Genomic DNA, 18,535 nt, shown 5'->3' on the forward strand with positions numbered 1-18,535 from the left:
AAAGTTTTTCCTTATATAAATATATGTAAATTATAAAAATAAACAAAGGGCCACAACTCACTCAAAAATTGTTGAACCAGTCTAATTTTCAGAAGGACATAACTAGGGTACAAATACATCATTCTGACAGAGTTTGGTCAAAATCCCCACAGTAGTTTCTGAGGAGATACGATAACGAGAAATTGTTAACGGACGGACGGACAGACCATGGACGCAGAGTGATTTGAATAGCCCATCATTTGATGGTGGTGGGCTAAAAAGGGCACTTCTGTAGGAATATAAATTTATGGGTTTCAACTTTTAAAGATTGATAGAATGGGGATTTCATTTGCTTGTTGAGACTGTTTTATATATAAACTTACTGGTACAAGAGAACTAAGTCTACAAGATGACACAGTTCCATCATTCATCTGTACCAGAATCTTCCCACGTGGCGTTATCTTCGATATTGTACCTGTCCCAATGTCATCTATCTTTACGACGCCTCCCAGTCGTGGTCGGCTGTCTACTCCACCAATGGCAGCCAGCATGGCCAGCACAGAGGCCTCATCTGTAGCCAGGGTGGGATCATTCTGGAAAGATCCATTTGAAACTGGAGCTAATGACAGAACCAACATTTCATATTTTTTCTGACAAAACAGGTTTCCTTATCATAGTAACTTGTCTAATGAATGGAGACTGTCTACAGTCTATGAATAAATGGAGACAGTCTATGAATGAATGTAAAGCAGTCTCAATATTTTATCATAAAAAAAGTACAGAATAATCATTTGGATTTTGTTTCTCTCCTAATTTGAAGACGTACCTATAAATACATGATGATTGTACTTTCATACAAAAGCAGGTAAGTACAGTGGAATAATTTAGTAAGCAGGTTCCATATTCGTCAATGTTTAAAGTCTAAAATTTGGATTGACACTACAATAAGAACTGTCCAACTGCTATATTTTTACTGGTACTACAATTTTTCATCAAACTTTGCCTGCATATTGCTCATTCAATTAGGCAAACAACTTAAAATTTTAAACTGTGAAATGCATCATACATGAAGTTATCGCAACTTGAATAATTAGAGATTTAAAGTCAGTTTAAATTTCAGACTTTAGCAGTAGATGTATATGGCTCCAGAAATTTATAAGTTTGTAATAGCTGTTCTAAATTTTACATTTTCAAAGCATCAATGTGACTATTTCATAAATGAGCCATGCCATGAGAAAACAAACATAGTGGTTTTGCAACCAGCATGGATCCAGACCAGCCTGCGAATTCACGCAGTCTTGTCAGGATCCATCCTGTTCGGTCACAGCTTCCCTAATTGCAATAGGCTTTGAAAGCGAACAGCATGGATCTTGACCAGACTGCGTGGATGCTGGTTTTCTCATGGCGGGGCACAAATACCTTTGCTCCAACATGATGATCCAACAAAATGTGTGGCAGTGTTCTCAGATGTTTCACCATGAGCTGATTGATACACAAGTTCCATGTATCCAGAGTGTGCAGCTTCCTTAGCAACAGTACGAGCTCCTCGGCAACCGTGCTTGTGTATGATGCAGTCAGGGAAACAGGTGCTCTGTGACGCTGTCTTCTTGGAGAATCAACTGTAGGGAAAAAACAAAGCTTGTTATTAACAGAAGTATATTAAAACTAAGAGCAGCCTTTGCATGAAATGTTTTACGTTCTATTATCCATTTCTGTTTTTGTTATTTACTTTCAGATTTTCATTTATTACAGGATACAACAATTATCAGAACCTCACTTTTTAAAGACCAAGAGGGCCATGAAGGCCCTGTATCGCTCACCTGACCTACTGACCTAAAGATCATAAAGATTAACATTCTGACTAAGTTTCATGAAGATAGCCAAAAATGTGGTCTCTAGAGTGTTAACAAGCTTTTCCTTTGCCTTGACCTAGTGACCTAGTTTTTCCCCCCACCTGACCCAGATTTGAATTTGACTTAACGATCATCAAGATAAACATTCTCACTAAGTTTCTTAAGATACAGTCATAAATGTGGCCTCTAGAGTGTTAACAAGCTTTTCCTTTGATCTGACCATGTGACCTAGTTTTTCACCCCACCTGACCCAGATTTGAATTTGACCTATAGATCAAGATTAACATTCTGACCAGGTTTCATTAAGATATGGTCATAAATGTGGCCTCTGGAGTGTTAACTAGCTTTTCCTTTGATTTGACCTGGTGACCTAGTTTTTGACCCTACATGACTCAGATTCAAACTGGATCTTAACATCATCAAGATTAACATTCTGACGAAGTTTCATGAAGACTGGGCCAAAATTGTGACCTCTAGCATGTTAACAAGCTTTTCCTTTGATTTGACCTGGTGACCAAGTTTTTGACCCCAGATGACCCAATAGCGAACTCGTCCAAGATTTTATTGAAGGTAACATTCTGACTAAGTTTCATTAAGATTAGGCCAAAATTGTGACCTCTAGAGTGTTAATAGTCAAATTGCTGACGAGGCCGCCGACACAGACGACGGACGGACGACGATGGACGACGGACACTTCGTGCTCAGGTGAGCTAAAAACTTGGATAAAAATCTAACATTTAACTCATAAAGGCCTAACTTGTATGACACTGATGAAAAACACCTATGACAGTTTAAAACAGAAATCTATTTAGGCATGCATTAAGATATACAATATTTCTTACCATAACTATCCATAAATTACAATGATACAGAATGGACATGAAGTGACAATAAACAATCAATTATTTTACTTGCAGAAATTAAAACCATAACTGTTTTCCTGCAAAAGATTAATTTAATTATATAAACATTTAAAAAATAATTATGCACAGCCTCCTTTATGCAGGCATAAAGAGTTTTCTGTTTTAAACTTATCCAGCATATAATCTTAACAGGCTTGATTGGTTATCTATAAACAATTAACCCTGGCTTACCCTATTTAATTTCTATAATGAACTTGTCCATCTTTCAATTTGGACAGTAACATTAACTATTTAAAGGATTGCTTAGCAAAAAGATACCGACTGAATGGTGAACAGTGCTGATCGTGATCAGACTGAATGGATGTGCAGGCTGATCATGATCTACACAGGCAGAATTAATTGTGTCTAGCATGATAAGCGTTAAGGATCAAAGAAAACTGTTTATGATATTTTTGATCCTTTAAAAGAGTTGTAAACTCCTTTATGGAAACAGACAAATTTAAAATCTTAATATATAGAAATTATTTCGTAAAATAATTTCTTAAACTTGTTAAATCATGGTCACATGACAAGGAAGTGAAACAGAAACTGACATCATTATCACCACTACAGAGGGCAATCATCAACTAAGGAAAACTGCACAAGACTTTAAATAGGAAGTTCTCTTCTGGTACGTAGTTTAAAACATTTATAATAATTTATAATTTTATACTAACTTAACATAAAGATCAAACTTTAGCTCAAGCAAAAGTTTCTTAATTTTTCTCTTTTTTTTTTCTGATAATAGTGTCTTGTCTGAAAACTCACAAACCGTAAGCCAAAACTTGAAAAATAAAATATACAATAGAATTATTCAATTAAAGAGTTATTAAAACAAACAAAAAATACTTACTGAAATAGGAGTATCTTGAAAAAAAAAAACAAACTAAAAAGGGTCTTGACAGCATGAAAAATCAGGAAAAGGCTGACTTGTTATCAATTAATGTATTATGGACAAAAGAAGGGAAAATTTGGACTAGATGTTTGTTTTTATTTCTTGATAGGAACCCTTGATAGGAACAGAAGTCATCAACATTGCATAGGTTAAATAACCAACACCACTGTTACTTAACTGACATACTCAAAACACTTTTGCTAAACTGAAATAGCGTAAACCATAGTTGCGAAAATGAAATAATATTATCCCTTTTTGCTTAAATTAAATAACCTTAACCACTGCTGTTTACCTGAAGTAACCTAAACCATAATTTATTGCTTAGCTAAAATAACCTAAACTCCTGCTGCTTAACTGAAACATTATTAACCCTTTTTGCTAAATAACAGAAATAAGCTAAACTACTGGTGCTTAACTCCAATCTCCTACACCAATGTTGCTAAAATGAATGCCCTACACCACTGTTGCTTTAAACCCTTATCATGTTGGACATGATTGATCCTGCCTTTGCGACCTGTGTAATTCATCATCAAACTGCACATCCATGCAGTCTGATCATGATCTGCACTGTTCGCCATTCAGTCAGTATCTTTTTGATATGCACTCCTTTTAACAGTTAATGGTACTGTTCAAACTGAATGACGAACAAGACAGTTCATTACAGAAATTGAGCAGGGTAAGGGTTAACTGTTATGACCTAAATTGCTGTTGCTCTGAAGTGTTCAGATATCATTGTAAAACTCTCACATGACTAGGAAGTAAACTGATTATCATCAATAGCAAAGGGGATTGTGAAGTTTTAACAAGAACAGGAAGTTTCTCTTCCGATTTCTCTTAAAACAATGCTTTATAATTAAATACCAATTAAACAAGGGCAAGGTCCAATTAATCAAAGTTTAAGCTTAAGACTTCAGCAACAGCTTTATTTTATGACAAGGTAAGAAGCAGGGTGTCATGAAGGCTTTGAGTCACTTGATCTAATTCTTACACAAAATAACTAACTGTTCAATTCACCAACAACTTACTTAGAACAAAATATTCTGAACAAGTTTTATGTAAATCATAAAGAAAATGGGGCATTTTGCATGTAAACCAAGTTTTCTGTAATTTGATCACAAAAAAAAACAAGTTTTGAAACTGCCGCAGTTATAAAGACCAAAATTCTGACAAAGTTTCAAGAAGATCTGGACAGACTGGACAGAAAGGGATCACAATAGATTTCCTTTAGCACCTTGTGCTCAGGTGAACTAAATAATTACACATACTTACACTTCATGGTAAGCATGTGTACAACTTACACTTCATGGTAAGCATGTGTACAAAGTTTCATTGGAATCCATCTAAAATTGTGGAAGCAGTGTGCATCACAAACATGTAAGTGCTATTAATGTCAGTATAATATAATAGAAAATGGAAGAACAACTGTTATTAAATTAAATTTATTCCCAGTATACAAATTTGTGTCGGCATACACATTTTGACTATGTCCAAGGGCACATAACTCTACAATGCTTGTACCAATCCTGAATAACAAGAGATGTGAGAGGAGAAAGCAGGCTAGACAATTTAGTTGCTGGATAGTTAAATACATATACCGTATTTTCCCGTATTAACGCCCCCGGGGGCGTTACATTTTCCAAAGAGGGAGCGTTTATTTGAGGTAAAAAAAATAAAAAATGAAAATTTTTACAAAACTTAAAAACATCGTTCAAACTAGCTATAAAGTGTTTCTGTGTTGTTTAATCCCCCTAAAACGTAATTATTTGGCATCCAATTTAATGCAGTGTGTCTTTTATGCATTTAAATACGGTACCTCGTGTATTCCATGTCTGGCTTTTTGACACGCTCGCGACACTACACATTACGTCATGACCCAAACAGCTGTGTACTCCGATAACATTTTCCTTAGTACATGCGGGTAGCTAATAGCGCAATACAAAATGTCAATGGTTTGACACACTGCTGTGCCTGCTTTTAAATTAAAAGTTCTTAAAACTGCCGAAGAAAAGGGTATATCGTAAACACATTGCTGCAAGTTTGTTTAAAGTCGGCATGAAGCGTGTGCGCGAGTGGTGTAAAAACAAATCAAAAATGTATTTACCGTTTAATTTTCTGTTACGTACCGTACTTAGTACAAATGTTTTGGCTTTACGGTACATGGACTGTTTGAAAGTGTGTTTAATTTTTAATACATTGGACTTTAGTACTGTAAATTACTTATTATGTGGACTTATAAAAATAAGGTAGGTGATTTTTTCCCGTTCTTGTTGACTTTTTTCCCTCCAAAATGGGTGGGGGGCGTTAATTAGAGGGGGGGGCCTTAATTCGGGAAAATACGGTATGAGGAAACTAGAGCTATCATTGGAGAGATTTATAGGATATATGATGTGGGTGACCTGGAACTACTTTTAGTTTGAATCAATAACATTAACAAAATAAACAGAATATAAAATGAAAATGTATTAAAACTGCTACCTTAAAGTGTAAATTAATCAAAGGCCTGAATGGCCTGAGTCGGCTAATGATTGATGTACTGACAGTATAGTCTACCAGTTTCAGTTTGTTTTTAGTTTTTTTCTTAAAATTTCATAACACAGCTCGATATTTACCCAAAATATTATATCCGGATACGATTACACTTTTCTCCAGTTTGAACAATATATTTTACAAATTGTGATGATACGAAGACATCTAGCAGCAATTGGCAGTATCTGACATTGAAGTTTACGGTTAAATTACCTCTTATTTAAATCTTTTCATAAAAAAGTTGTTTCGTTTCGCCAAACATCTTGGTCTTGAACATAGATGATCTACTTTCGATTTCAAAAACTACAAGAAAATACAATACAATGTTTCGCCGATTTGTTTATTTCTTGAAAAATAAGAATTAAAATCATTTTTAATATCAGTAGTAACTAAACAAACCAGTAAGAGCTTCTTCTTCCGATAATTCATCCGTTTACTGACTGCAAAATTCAACCCACGCAAAGTTTATAGAAATCATACGATGCGTGTTTCGTTCAATGTGGGAGAATTAAGGCTGATCGGCTATGTTACCTAACGCATCCAGACGATTCAGATTTTGTTTTTTTTTCTGTAATTTTATATACGTTTTTATACGCTTAGAAATTATTAGACATGCGTATTTGCATTATTTCTATACGTAATTTATGCTAATACGCATCTTATCTGGAACTATTTTTTGTCTTTCGCTGGATGTTACCCAAGCTTTGTAAGCCTGCGCAATTCTTAAAATGCACATTTATGCTTAATGAGTTACATTCGAGAATTGCACAATTACAAGTCATAAATATGACAGATAACATCGTATATTGGTCATAGCAAAGGGAATTGACACAACTTAACTTCATTCATGCAGTGAACTGTTTGAAGTTTGAGAAATCTAATGGAACTACATCCCTTCACTGTTTTATTTGGTCCGTTTAGAGAATCGTTGGATAGCAAGGACTTGTCAAAAGGCTTTCAGCCTTTAGCCGACTCAAAAAGGGGTATAATTCATGAACCACTGGAGCCAGAGATATGGACATTAAAACATAATTTGGGTGATAATAAGGATCAACCTTCCAGGTTTGAATCAAATCTACCAATGTAATAATAGAGATACAGTGAAAAAGTACATCAGAACTTTAATCAAGTATTTGGACTCGGATGCGAATGCCGACACATGTGTTAGCAGGATAACTCTCCTGGCATAAATTACTTTGTCTAATCAAGCTAAAAAGTCACATTTTGTATTAACTATTATCAGAATCCCTTTAAAAGTTCAAAAGTTGTTCCTGCAATAGCTTTATACCAATCTTAACCCTTAGCGTGCTGGCGGCAAGTGACTTTGCCTTTGCGACCAGTGCAGACCAAGATCAGCTTGCACATCCGTGCAGTCTGATCATGGTCTGCACTGTTCGCTATTCAGTCAGTAAATTTTCAGCGAACACCCCTTTTAACAGTTAATGGTTCTGTCCAAATTGAAACATGGACAGGTTCATTATAGAAATTTAGCAGGGTAAGGGTTAAATTTGTTCCAAGGGCACAAATAATTATCAATCTTTAATGTATCCATCATGGTCTGGACAGTACACTCTTCAGTCAGTAAGTTTTCAGTGAACATCCCTTTGAATAATAAGTGGCACTACCCATATTCAATGATGGACCAGTCCATTTTAGAAACTTAGCAGGGTAAAAGTTAAAATCAGAATATTAAGGGTTCATTTGTTTGCACTGCTTTCTTACTATATAACAGAGTCATTTTTCAACAAATTACTGACCTTGTTCCTTTAACATGTTTTTGTAGCATGTTGTTTAAACAATTTTACTAGTTCAAAACTTTAGTACAATGACTGCATACAGTGTGGCCAATCACGTGATTGCGCTAAGTCATTTTGAGCTCGAAAGTGAAAGTGGAAAGGTAAACAAAATTTATAAATCTGGGCATAAGTTTTTTATTCAATGTATTGTGTTAATATCATGCACATGATTTGAAACCTATTTGAAAGTGCTACCCCCACCAAAACCTTCTTGCTTTAACGCTATTCCTGTTCAACCATTTTCGACATTGTGCACTCTGAGGTGTTCTCACTGCAAGTTAATTGAACAGGAATAGCATTAAAGAGAGAATGTTTTGGTGGGGAAATCGTAGTACAGGGGGTAGCACTTTCAAATAGGTTTCAAATCATGTCATGATATTAACACAATATATTGAATAAAAAACTTACGCCCTGATTTATAATTTTTGTTTATCTTTCCACTTTCACTTTTGAGCTCAAAATGGCCTAGCGCAATCACGTGATTGGGCACACTGGCATATAAAATGTAAAACTCTGGACTGTGGTAATTGGCACTACAGGTATAATCAGTGATCTTTGCAACTATTGTTAAACCTTTGGTTGTATGTGTGGTTAACCTTTGTTTGTAATGTTAAAGAGACTGACTTCCAGATCGTAGGAATACAAAGAAAAAAGAAAATTTTAAGATATCAGGAAATTATTGCTATATTTCTTACGAAGTCTTTGAAACTTAGTTCCTGACAGATTATACATTACAGAAACACATGAGAATTAGTTGTAATTTTTCTATTAAGTATGAATTCCTCCATGGCATGTTGGTCAAAATGGTAGGAAAGTTTTGTTTCCAAGGCAACCCGTGTTCCATTCCCAAGTCAGACATGTTTTTTTCTTGATTTAACATCTTTTAAATAGTTTAGCAACAAAAACTCATGTTCTGATGCTCATAAAATCACCAAACTTGTATTTAAAGAAAAATCAGTTTTAGTCAAAATGTGGACGCCAGTCCCTTTAAAGCAGAGGTGCGCGGTATTACCGGTATACCGGTAACCGTGGTACCATCTTCCCGTGGTTCGATACCGCGGTACCATCGGGGAATACCGGTATTTTGTCAACATTATCCCTACTTCTGTTTATTTTTAATTTACATTGTCTGTGTAGCCTTCCGTAAAAGCAATTGACACCTTGCATGATTTTCTGATTTATATCTCTGGAATTCCCATGCTACTATTATAAGTTTCCAAAAATAACCACCCAATAGTGCAATTGAACATGTATGATCGACCGCATGATCCCCAATCAAAACCTTCGAAAACCTCCAGATTATTCCGTATAGATGGATGATGTCATGGGTGCACTTGTTTTTACTTTGAGTCTGGTAAATTGGGCGAGTCCCGACTTCTTGTTTAAATGATGATAGTTTAAAATATCCCAGTATGTATTTGCATGTATTAAAAAAAGGAATAAATAATATGGAAAATGTTGAGTCGGAATTTATTATTTTTTGTTTGAAAACAATTTGATGAAGCCTTCATACTATTTGTAAATGTTACTGGTTTATCAAACGGGTGCACGAATCGAACTTCAAAACAAGCGCGACCTATATACATGTGACCCAGTGCTTCCCTAGAGACAATATGGCGTCTTCCGACGAATACACGCTGGTAAAAAATACTAAGGGTCATTAATCTAACTAGTCCTTAGTCAAGTTAATATTCCTGTGTATTTTTTTCTTTACTTCTAGTCAAGTAACAAGTCTTCGTTGTTGCTCATAATAAATTAAGTCAACGAACTTGCCCTTTCCGAACCAGTTTTTAATTTTTTATCGTTTTACTTCGTCAAGTTTATATTTTAAATATTAATTTCATCTTAAATGCTGGACAAATATGTCACGATCAAAATAACGTGAAAAGAAATTCGAAACAAAACACTGTTTGCAACAGATTTCTGTAATTGATCAGACTGGTACTGTGCGTAATCCGGGTCATATTTGCCTATTCCGAATCACCACAAATGAACTGAAATGTTTTTTTTTATTACTATCCACAACAACATAAAACTACCATCTTGAATCGAAAACTGAAATTATTTTATGTTAGGAATAGAAATAATCGCATTTAAGGCCAATTAAATGACTTAAACGATAGGCATGACATCCTTCTCTGGCATTATTGAAATATGCTGTTTTAAAACATTCATGTGGGTGGTCTTGTCCTTCGTGTGAATAAAATAGTCACATGGTATAATAAGACCTCGGCCTTTTTCTTTAACATCTGGCCATGAGTAAAAATAATAACATAAATTAATATTTTGAACAAATTGAATCGGCATTTTTTCTGCAATCTTTAAACAACATGCACCATAACAGAACAGAAAATGTGTGATTCGGAATAGGCACAATGTATGCCATCTATATTTCCTCTTTAGGCATCTCAATGGTCAAGTTGTTTTTAATGTGGGATATATGACTGGAAAGAGCTTAAATTTCCTGTTTTTAATCTACCTTTCATTTCATTTCGTTAAAAAACTAGAACGCAAGCGCTTCTTGAATCTGATATTTTTGTTTACATTCGTCAGATTTCCACATAAAAAAAATACAGCATTTGGACAATTTTGCAAATATGGATTATGTAAGAATAACTTGAACAATTACCAGCAATGAATTAATAGTTTAATGCATTAGATATAAAACCAAAACATAGCTTACGTTTTTTCTTGACGTATGCGCGACAGCGGCTTTAAAGCTTGGAAATGAGTCAATTTACAGACTGGTTCGGAATAGGGGAGTTCACTGTATTTCTGAGAGTTTTTCAATATTTGTATGACCACTACCATAGCTGCAAGTTTTACGATAAATATGGTGGTATACCGTGCTATACACCGCGGTAATTAGGAAAAAACCGTGGTATACTGTGGTATTTTTTTCAAGGCGGTACCCAGTCCTACTTTAAAGAGGACTATACATGTAGGGTCAAATTTGTCTCTGGTAATACATGTAATTACCACAGCAAATTTTTACAAATCAACCATGGACCTACTGCTATGAAGAATTGCAATGGTTTAAATTGGAACATGTTTATTTTACTTTTCAGTTCAAACATGGCTGTTCCAAAAAAAAAGTTGCCCAAAACATTTTCATCATCATCAACTATGGGGTCTGATGAAGACCATATAGTATATTGCCAGCCATGTGACCGTGATGGTCCTCGACTCCCTGCCCATGGCTACTGTGTTGACTGCAGGGAGCACCTGTGCGACATTTGTTTGGCGGCTCACAAGAGACATACCCTTTCAAGGCATCATACTCTTCTAGACAAAAACAGCATGCCACAAACCATGTCTTCAGCCTCTATTCACCCAAGCCAGCCTGACAACCTTACCAAACCTTGCCCTAAACACATGAAAGAAATGATCAAGTTCTACTGTCAGGACCACAAAGCACTACTCTGCAATGTATGTGTTACACTAGAACACACAGGTACATCTTGCAAAGTCAACTACATCCCCAACATTTCTGACCAGGTCATAAACAGCAAAGAACATCATGATATCCTGAAAGCTATGGACACCATTACTGAGCAATGTCGCAAAAAATCGGAAGATGTGAAGGAAATAACTGAAAAGTCCAACAGTTCTCTGACAGATGTATTGGCTGATATAAAGAAGTTTCGGAAAGAAATAAACCAAAGACTAGATGAACTGGAAAGACAAGCAGAAGATGCAGCAAAGACAATCCAACAAGAAAATAACAAGAACCTGCAGACAGTAGAAACAACTTGCGATGATGCAACCAAGTCTCTGAAAGCATCATCTGACTCCATTAAACATCTCAACACATCCAAACAAGCAGACACACTTTTCGTGGAGCTGAAATTTGCTGAGCAAATGATCACTGATTATGAGAATATTCTCCAGCAGCTAGCAGCATATGATGTCAAGGAGTACAACTTTGAACCAAATAAAGCAATATCAACCCTACTTGACAAGGAGAAGTCACTAGGAACATTCACAAATATGAAATTCAGACAAACTTTACACCAAGGTGAAATCTGTGTAAAAATACCAGGCATCAGCCGCTGCAATATAACAGGAATGATTCTCCTTACTCCTGATCTACTTATCATCACTGACATTTATAACAGTGCTGTAGCAATGGTGGACACCTGCAGTCAATCTGTTACTGATTATTTATTACTAGGTACTGAACCACCCGACATAACCTCAGTTACCAGCACTAAACTTGCTGTCACACTTCCTTACAAACAAAATATTCAGTTTATATCAGTCTCCTCAAACAAACTCAAGAAGAAACAAACTATGAAGGTTGATGGAGAATGTCGTGGGGGTTAAGCTGCTGTCAGGGGAAACTTGTTGTGTCATTTCTGAGACCTGCAAAACTCCAAATTCTTGATACCAATGGTACTATACTGACAACAGTCAGAGGAGAAAATATTTCCGGGTCTCCATTTCATGTTACCACTAACACAAATTCTATCTATGTATCTAACTATGTAATGGGGACCATTACAAGGTTAAACTGGCAGGGTGAGGTGATTGGTAGTTATGGTGGTATGAATGACTGTCATGGTATAACAGTGTCAGGTGATGGTACTGTTTTTGTGTGTGACTGCTACGGATGTGTTATAGAAGAGATAGCAGATGACTGTTCAACAAGAAAGGTTGTGTTGAAGAACCTCATTTTTCCCTTTGCTGTCTGTTGGTGTAGTGAAACAAATAAACTGTACTACAGCAGTGATGATGAGGTACTAGGACGCTATGGCAACTTTCTAAAGGTCTTCAAGCTGTCATAACTTTAACAAAGCTCATCGAAAGTTTACCTAATGTATGCTGTGAGATCATTCTTAATCATACAAGATATATTTTCATGGATTTAGTGGTTGTGTAATTCCATGAACATGGGTGGTAAACGCGCAATCCAATTCCCGCCAGGAATACGCTTAAAATGGGTTGAGCAACGTCCGGTGCTGGTGTTGCGCGTAAAAAAAGACGAAATTGAGGTATGTGAAGTTATGATTTTGCTTAGTATGAGACAAGAATAAATTTTCTCGAAAAAAGCAAAATGCTATTCGACACAGATATGATAATACATCATATGTGTAAAATATCTGGTTTGTAGTTTATGATTCGGCTCTATTATCACAAAAACTCTGGCGACACGAAACGTGAAAGAAGTATGAAATCAACAAAAATGGCAGTTCCTGGCCTCATATGCCTTATCTGAGGACATCTGATGCTTTTTATGATAACTCAACTGTTATAAAGTAACGAATATCAAAATTATTTGTTTCAAATCCTGCTTACAGGGACATAATTGACAAAATAATCATCGGGAATGGGGTTGCGCACCGGGAATGGAGTTGCTCATATACATCATAATGTGTATAATGTATACGCGCAACTCTATTCCCGGGGCGCAACCCCATTCCCGATTATTTTTTTGCCAATCTTTCCCCCAAAAGCAACATTTCATTTAAGTGTATGTAATATTCATGACTGTTTTACACGTGTTTGATCATTCGAAGCGTCACATTTCCAGAAAGAAGGCACAAGAGTTAGAAAATTTGCATTTTTCATGATTCCATGTTTTTTTGACAGCTCGAGCCATGAGAGTTTTCGTGATAACAGAGCCGATTCTTAAATTAATAAGTTGGTATTTCACACATATGATCCTTATTCATTTTTGTGTCGAATAGCATTTTGCTTTTTTTCGAAAGCACTCGTAAATGTGTAATTATTTACAAAAACATAAACCCACCTACCTCGATTTTGTATATATTGATGCGCAACACCAGCACCGGAAGGCGCGCAACCCATTTTTAGCGTATTCCCAGTGGGAATTGGATTGCGCGTTTACCACCCGTGATGAATTCTGATCCCAATAAACAAAGAATATCCCTAACAAGAGGGCCATGATGACCCTATATTGCTCACCAGAGTTGATCTGGCCTACTGACCTAGTTTTGACCACACATGACCCAGTTTCTTCAAACTTGACCTACAAATCATCAAGACAAACATTCTGACCAAGTTTCATAAAGACTGGGTCACAACTGTGGCCTTTAGAGTGTTAACAAGTTATTCCTTTGATTTGACCGTGTGACCTAGTTTTGAACCCCACATGACCCAGTTTCATTCCTGACCTAGAGATCAACTATACAAACATTCTGACTAAGTTTCATAAAGATTGGATTACAACTGTGGCCTCTAAAGTGTTAACAAGCTTTTCCTTTGATTTGACCAGGTGACCTAGTTTTTGACCCCATATGACCTAGATTCAAAACTGACCTGAAAGTCACCATGACAAACATTCTGACCAATTCTCATGAGTTTCAAACTTAAACTGTGGACTCTTTGTGGACTCAAGTGTTAACAAGCTTTTCCTTTAATTTGATCGAGTGACCTAGTTTTTGACTCCACATGACCCAGATTTGAACTTGACCTAGAGGTCATCAAGACATACATTTTGACCAATTCTCATGAGTTTCAAACTTAAACTGTGGACTCTAGAGTGTTAAAGTGATTTTCCTTTGATGTGACCTACTAAGCTAGTTTTTGATCCCACATGACCCAGTTTCAAACTTGACCTCCATATCATCAAGACAAACATTCTGACCAAGTTTCATAAAGATTGGGTCACAACAGTATTAACAAGTTTTTCCTTTGATTTGACTGGGTGACCTAGTTTCTGACCCCACATGACCCAGATTCGAACTTTACCTAGAGGTCATCAAGACAAACATTCTGACCAAACCTCGTGAGTTTTTAAACTTAAACTGTGGACTTTTGAGTGTTAACAAGATTTTCCTTTGATTTGACCTACTGACCTAGTTTTTGACCCCACATGACCCAGTTTCAAACTTTTCCTAGAGATCATCTATACAAACATTCTGATTGAGTTTCATAAAGATTGGGTTATAACTATGGCCTCTAGAGCGTTAACAAGCTTTTCCTTTGATTTGACCAGATGACCTAGTTTTTGACCCCACATCACCAAGATTCGATCTTGACCTAGAGGTCATCATGACAAACAATCTGACTAAGTTTCATAAAGATTGGGTCACAAATTCTGGACTCTAGAGTGTTATTATGCTTTTCCTTTGATCTGACCTACTGACCTAGTTTTTGACCCCACATGACCAAGTTTCAAACATGACCTAGAGGTCATCTGTACAAACATTCTAACTAAGTTTCATAAAGGTTGGGTTACAACTGAAGCCTCTAGAGTGTTAACAAGCTTTTCCTTTGATTTGACCAAGGGACCTAGTTTTTTATCCCACATGACCCAGATTCGAACTTAACTTAGAGGTCATCAAGACAAACAATCTGACTAAGTTTTATAAAGATTGGGTCACAAATGTGGCCTCTAGAATGTCAACAAGGCAAATGTTGACGGACAACGCACAACAGTCGACGACGGACATTGACCAGTCACAATAGCTCACCTTGAGCACTTCGTGCTCTGGTGGGCTAAAACTATTGTGCTAGAGTTATTGTCCTTGTGCATATGTGTCCATATGTGTCCATATGTGTCATATGATGTGGATCATGATAATGTAGTACAACTGTTTAAAAATACATGCCATAATTTTTCAGGACATTTCTTGGATTCTGAGTTAAATTTCCGAGATTTTTACCCTTTGTCAGGGACATACACCGTGACATTGGTATTTGTCTGTTTCATGCATACATATCATAAAATTACATGTAGTTTATTGAAATAAACATTGTTCACTCCTTTATAACTATAAGCGTAATTTACTGCAAATGTCGTCTAGCTTTCTAAGGGAGGTAAATACAGGTAATACACATCTATAGTTTGGCACGTGAATTGATTGCGTTACCAAGGTGAACAGAATTAGGAGACATACTATATATATGAAGAATTAACCTGGTCATTGTGATTTATAATCTAGCTAAAATTATATTGTTTTATCGGCTTAACCATGAAACTCGTGCTTTTTCACACAGATTTAATGATGGTATCTTTAACAGTCATCAATCAATTAACCGTTCACAGTTATAATCAAAGTTGTGCAAAGCAGGAGAGAGATCAATGGCTTAATCAACATGTGTCCCACTCGAGGACATGAAACTGATATTTGATAATTAGGAATAAACAATGTATCACCGGGGGACTGTTTATTGTGTTTTATTAAAGTAGAATTCAACAATTTATAGACCAAACAAGAGGGTCATTGACCCTAAAGGGCTCACCTGTGCACAAGGCTTCAAGTGTGTTTGTATAAGTACAGAGTTAGGTTTCTTCTATGTCAGCCTTTATGAAATACAGTTGAATATCGTTACCTCGATATCGGTTAGCTTGATACTCCGGTTAGCACGATGTGTTTCAGTCGGTCCCGATTTTTCCCTATTCATCATAATGTAATTATTTATCATTACCTCGATATGATTAGCTCGATATTTTGTTTAGCTCGATGGGATTTTTCAGTCACGTCAATTTACTTGTACTGTTTTTACACCTGGTTTCGTCGATATCACAGCTTGTCCAAAACTATCCATGTTATTTGTAAGGTGTGAAAATTAACCTATTGTTGTCCGGCGATGTATTAATCATATTCAAGTTAGTTTTTGTTTGCGTTGTTTGTTATTTAATCTTTAATGCAATTTGAATGTCAAGAGGTTTTTATTCAATTCCCAATAATCAGTCTTATAAAACACCGTGCAAGCAGGAAAACTGTTTTCCAATATATCAACTAATTTGGATGAAATATTTTCTGTTTGACGGAGTAAAAATCTGCCATTTAGGACTGAGTAACGATATGCGTATTTAACTGGCAAATTTTCGTTATCGAAGCACTACTCAACTAGGATCATTACCGCTTCAGACTTGTTCAGGGAAGGAATAAAAATGTTTATTTTTAAATGTATATTTTGAAAATTAAAATTGTATGTATGTATTTAATTTAAATAATTTATTTGTCAATAAAATTAAAATCGTATTTACGTTTTATATCATTTCTGTCCCCTTTTAAACCATCTGAAAAATGCATTAGATATAATGACAATATAGACGTCCGACACAATTACAGAGTAGTCCCAGACAATCGATATCGTTACGTCGAACTTCGGATACGTCGATGCAATTTTTACAGTCCCTTGAATATTGAGGTAACGGTATTCGACTGTACATGTCACACATTCTTCTGAACCTAGGGCAAGAATTTAAACAATTATGGTAGCCATTACAAATCTGATATTACACGCCAAATATCAAGGCTCTAGCTATTATTGATTCAGAGAAGAAAAGTGACCATGCCCCCTGGCAGCCATGTTTTTTGATGAATCGGAATAATTTGAACAATCTTGGTAGAGGGTCAGTCACACAAGAACCATTTATGCAAAATTATTCTAAAATCAGGCCAGCAGTTTCACAAAAAAAAAGATTTTTAAAGTTTCCACTATACCGTATTTTCCCGTATTAACGCCCCTGGGGGCGTTACATTTTCCAAAGAGGGGGCGTTTATTTGCTGTAAAAAAATAAAAAATGAAATTTTTTACAAAACTTAAAAACATCGTTCAAACTATCTGTAAAGTGTTTCTGTGTTGTTTAATCCCCCCAAAACGTAATTATATTGCACCCAATTTAATGCAGTGCGTCTTTTATGCATTTAAATACGGTATCGATACCTCGTGTATTTTGACACGCTCGCGACACTACACATTACGTCATGACCCAAACAGCTGTGTACTCCGATAACATTTTCGTTAGTACATGCTGGTAGCTAATAGCGCAATACACAATGTCAATGGTTTGACACGCTGCTTGTATTTACTGTTTAATTTTCTGTTTGATCATTGGATACGTACCGTACTTAGGACAAATGTTTTGGACTTACCGTACATAGACTGTTTAAAAGTGTGTTTAATTTTTAATACATTGGACTTTAGTACTGTAAATTACTTATTACATGGACTTATAAAAATGAGGTAGGTGATTTTTTTCCCGTTCTTGTTGACTTTTTTTCCCTCCAAAATGGGTGGGGGGCGTTAATTAGAGGGGGGCCTTAATTCGGGAAAATACGGCATATATAATTATAGGGAAAAGTGACCACGCCCCCTGGCGACCGTGTTTTTTGACGAATCAAAATAATTTGAACAATATTGGTAGCGGGTCACACAAGGACCATTTGTGTAAAATTATTTTAAAATCGGGCAAGCAGTTTCATATAAGAAGATTTTTAAAGTTTCCACTATATACATATAGGGAAAAGTGACCTCTGGCAGTCATGTTTTTGACGAATCGGTATTATTTGAACAATCTTGGTAGAGGGTGACATAAGGACCATTTGTGTGATATTTCAAAATCGGACCATCGGTTTAGGAGAAGATGTCGTTTGAATTTTTTTTTCTATTTTTAGCTCTGGCAACCCCTATGTGCAACCAAGCGGAACCGTTTGAACAAATTTGGTAGAGGACCACCCAAGGAACATCATGGCCAAGTTTCATCAAAATCCATTCATTGGTTTTGGAGGAGATGTCGTTTAAACACAAATATTGACGACGGACGACTTGACCCACGCACGGACGACAGACACAGCGTAATCACAATACCTCACCATGAGCACT

At 36.0% G+C, this 18,535-nt stretch overlaps 1 protein-coding gene across 1 annotated transcript in view; it reads right to left on the reverse strand.

Annotated features, from left to right (window-relative positions):
- LOC123558580 (E3 ubiquitin-protein ligase HERC2-like) overlaps nucleotides 1-18,535 on the reverse strand; it is a 197,919-nt gene that overhangs the window by 56,882 nt on the left and 122,502 nt on the right. The window contains exons 36-37 of the mRNA XM_053544141.1: nucleotides 1,399-1,598; nucleotides 363-572 (exon numbers count right to left, since the gene is read on the reverse strand). Of these exons, the coding sequence (XP_053400116.1) occupies nucleotides 363-572; nucleotides 1,399-1,598 (410 nt within the window). The remainder of the gene's footprint in view (nucleotides 1-362; nucleotides 573-1,398; nucleotides 1,599-18,535) is intronic.

Source organism: Mercenaria mercenaria, chromosome 5, assembly GCF_021730395.1.
Source record: "Mercenaria mercenaria strain notata chromosome 5, MADL_Memer_1, whole genome shotgun sequence".
Lineage (NCBI taxonomy): Eukaryota > Metazoa > Mollusca > Bivalvia > Venerida > Veneridae > Mercenaria > Mercenaria mercenaria.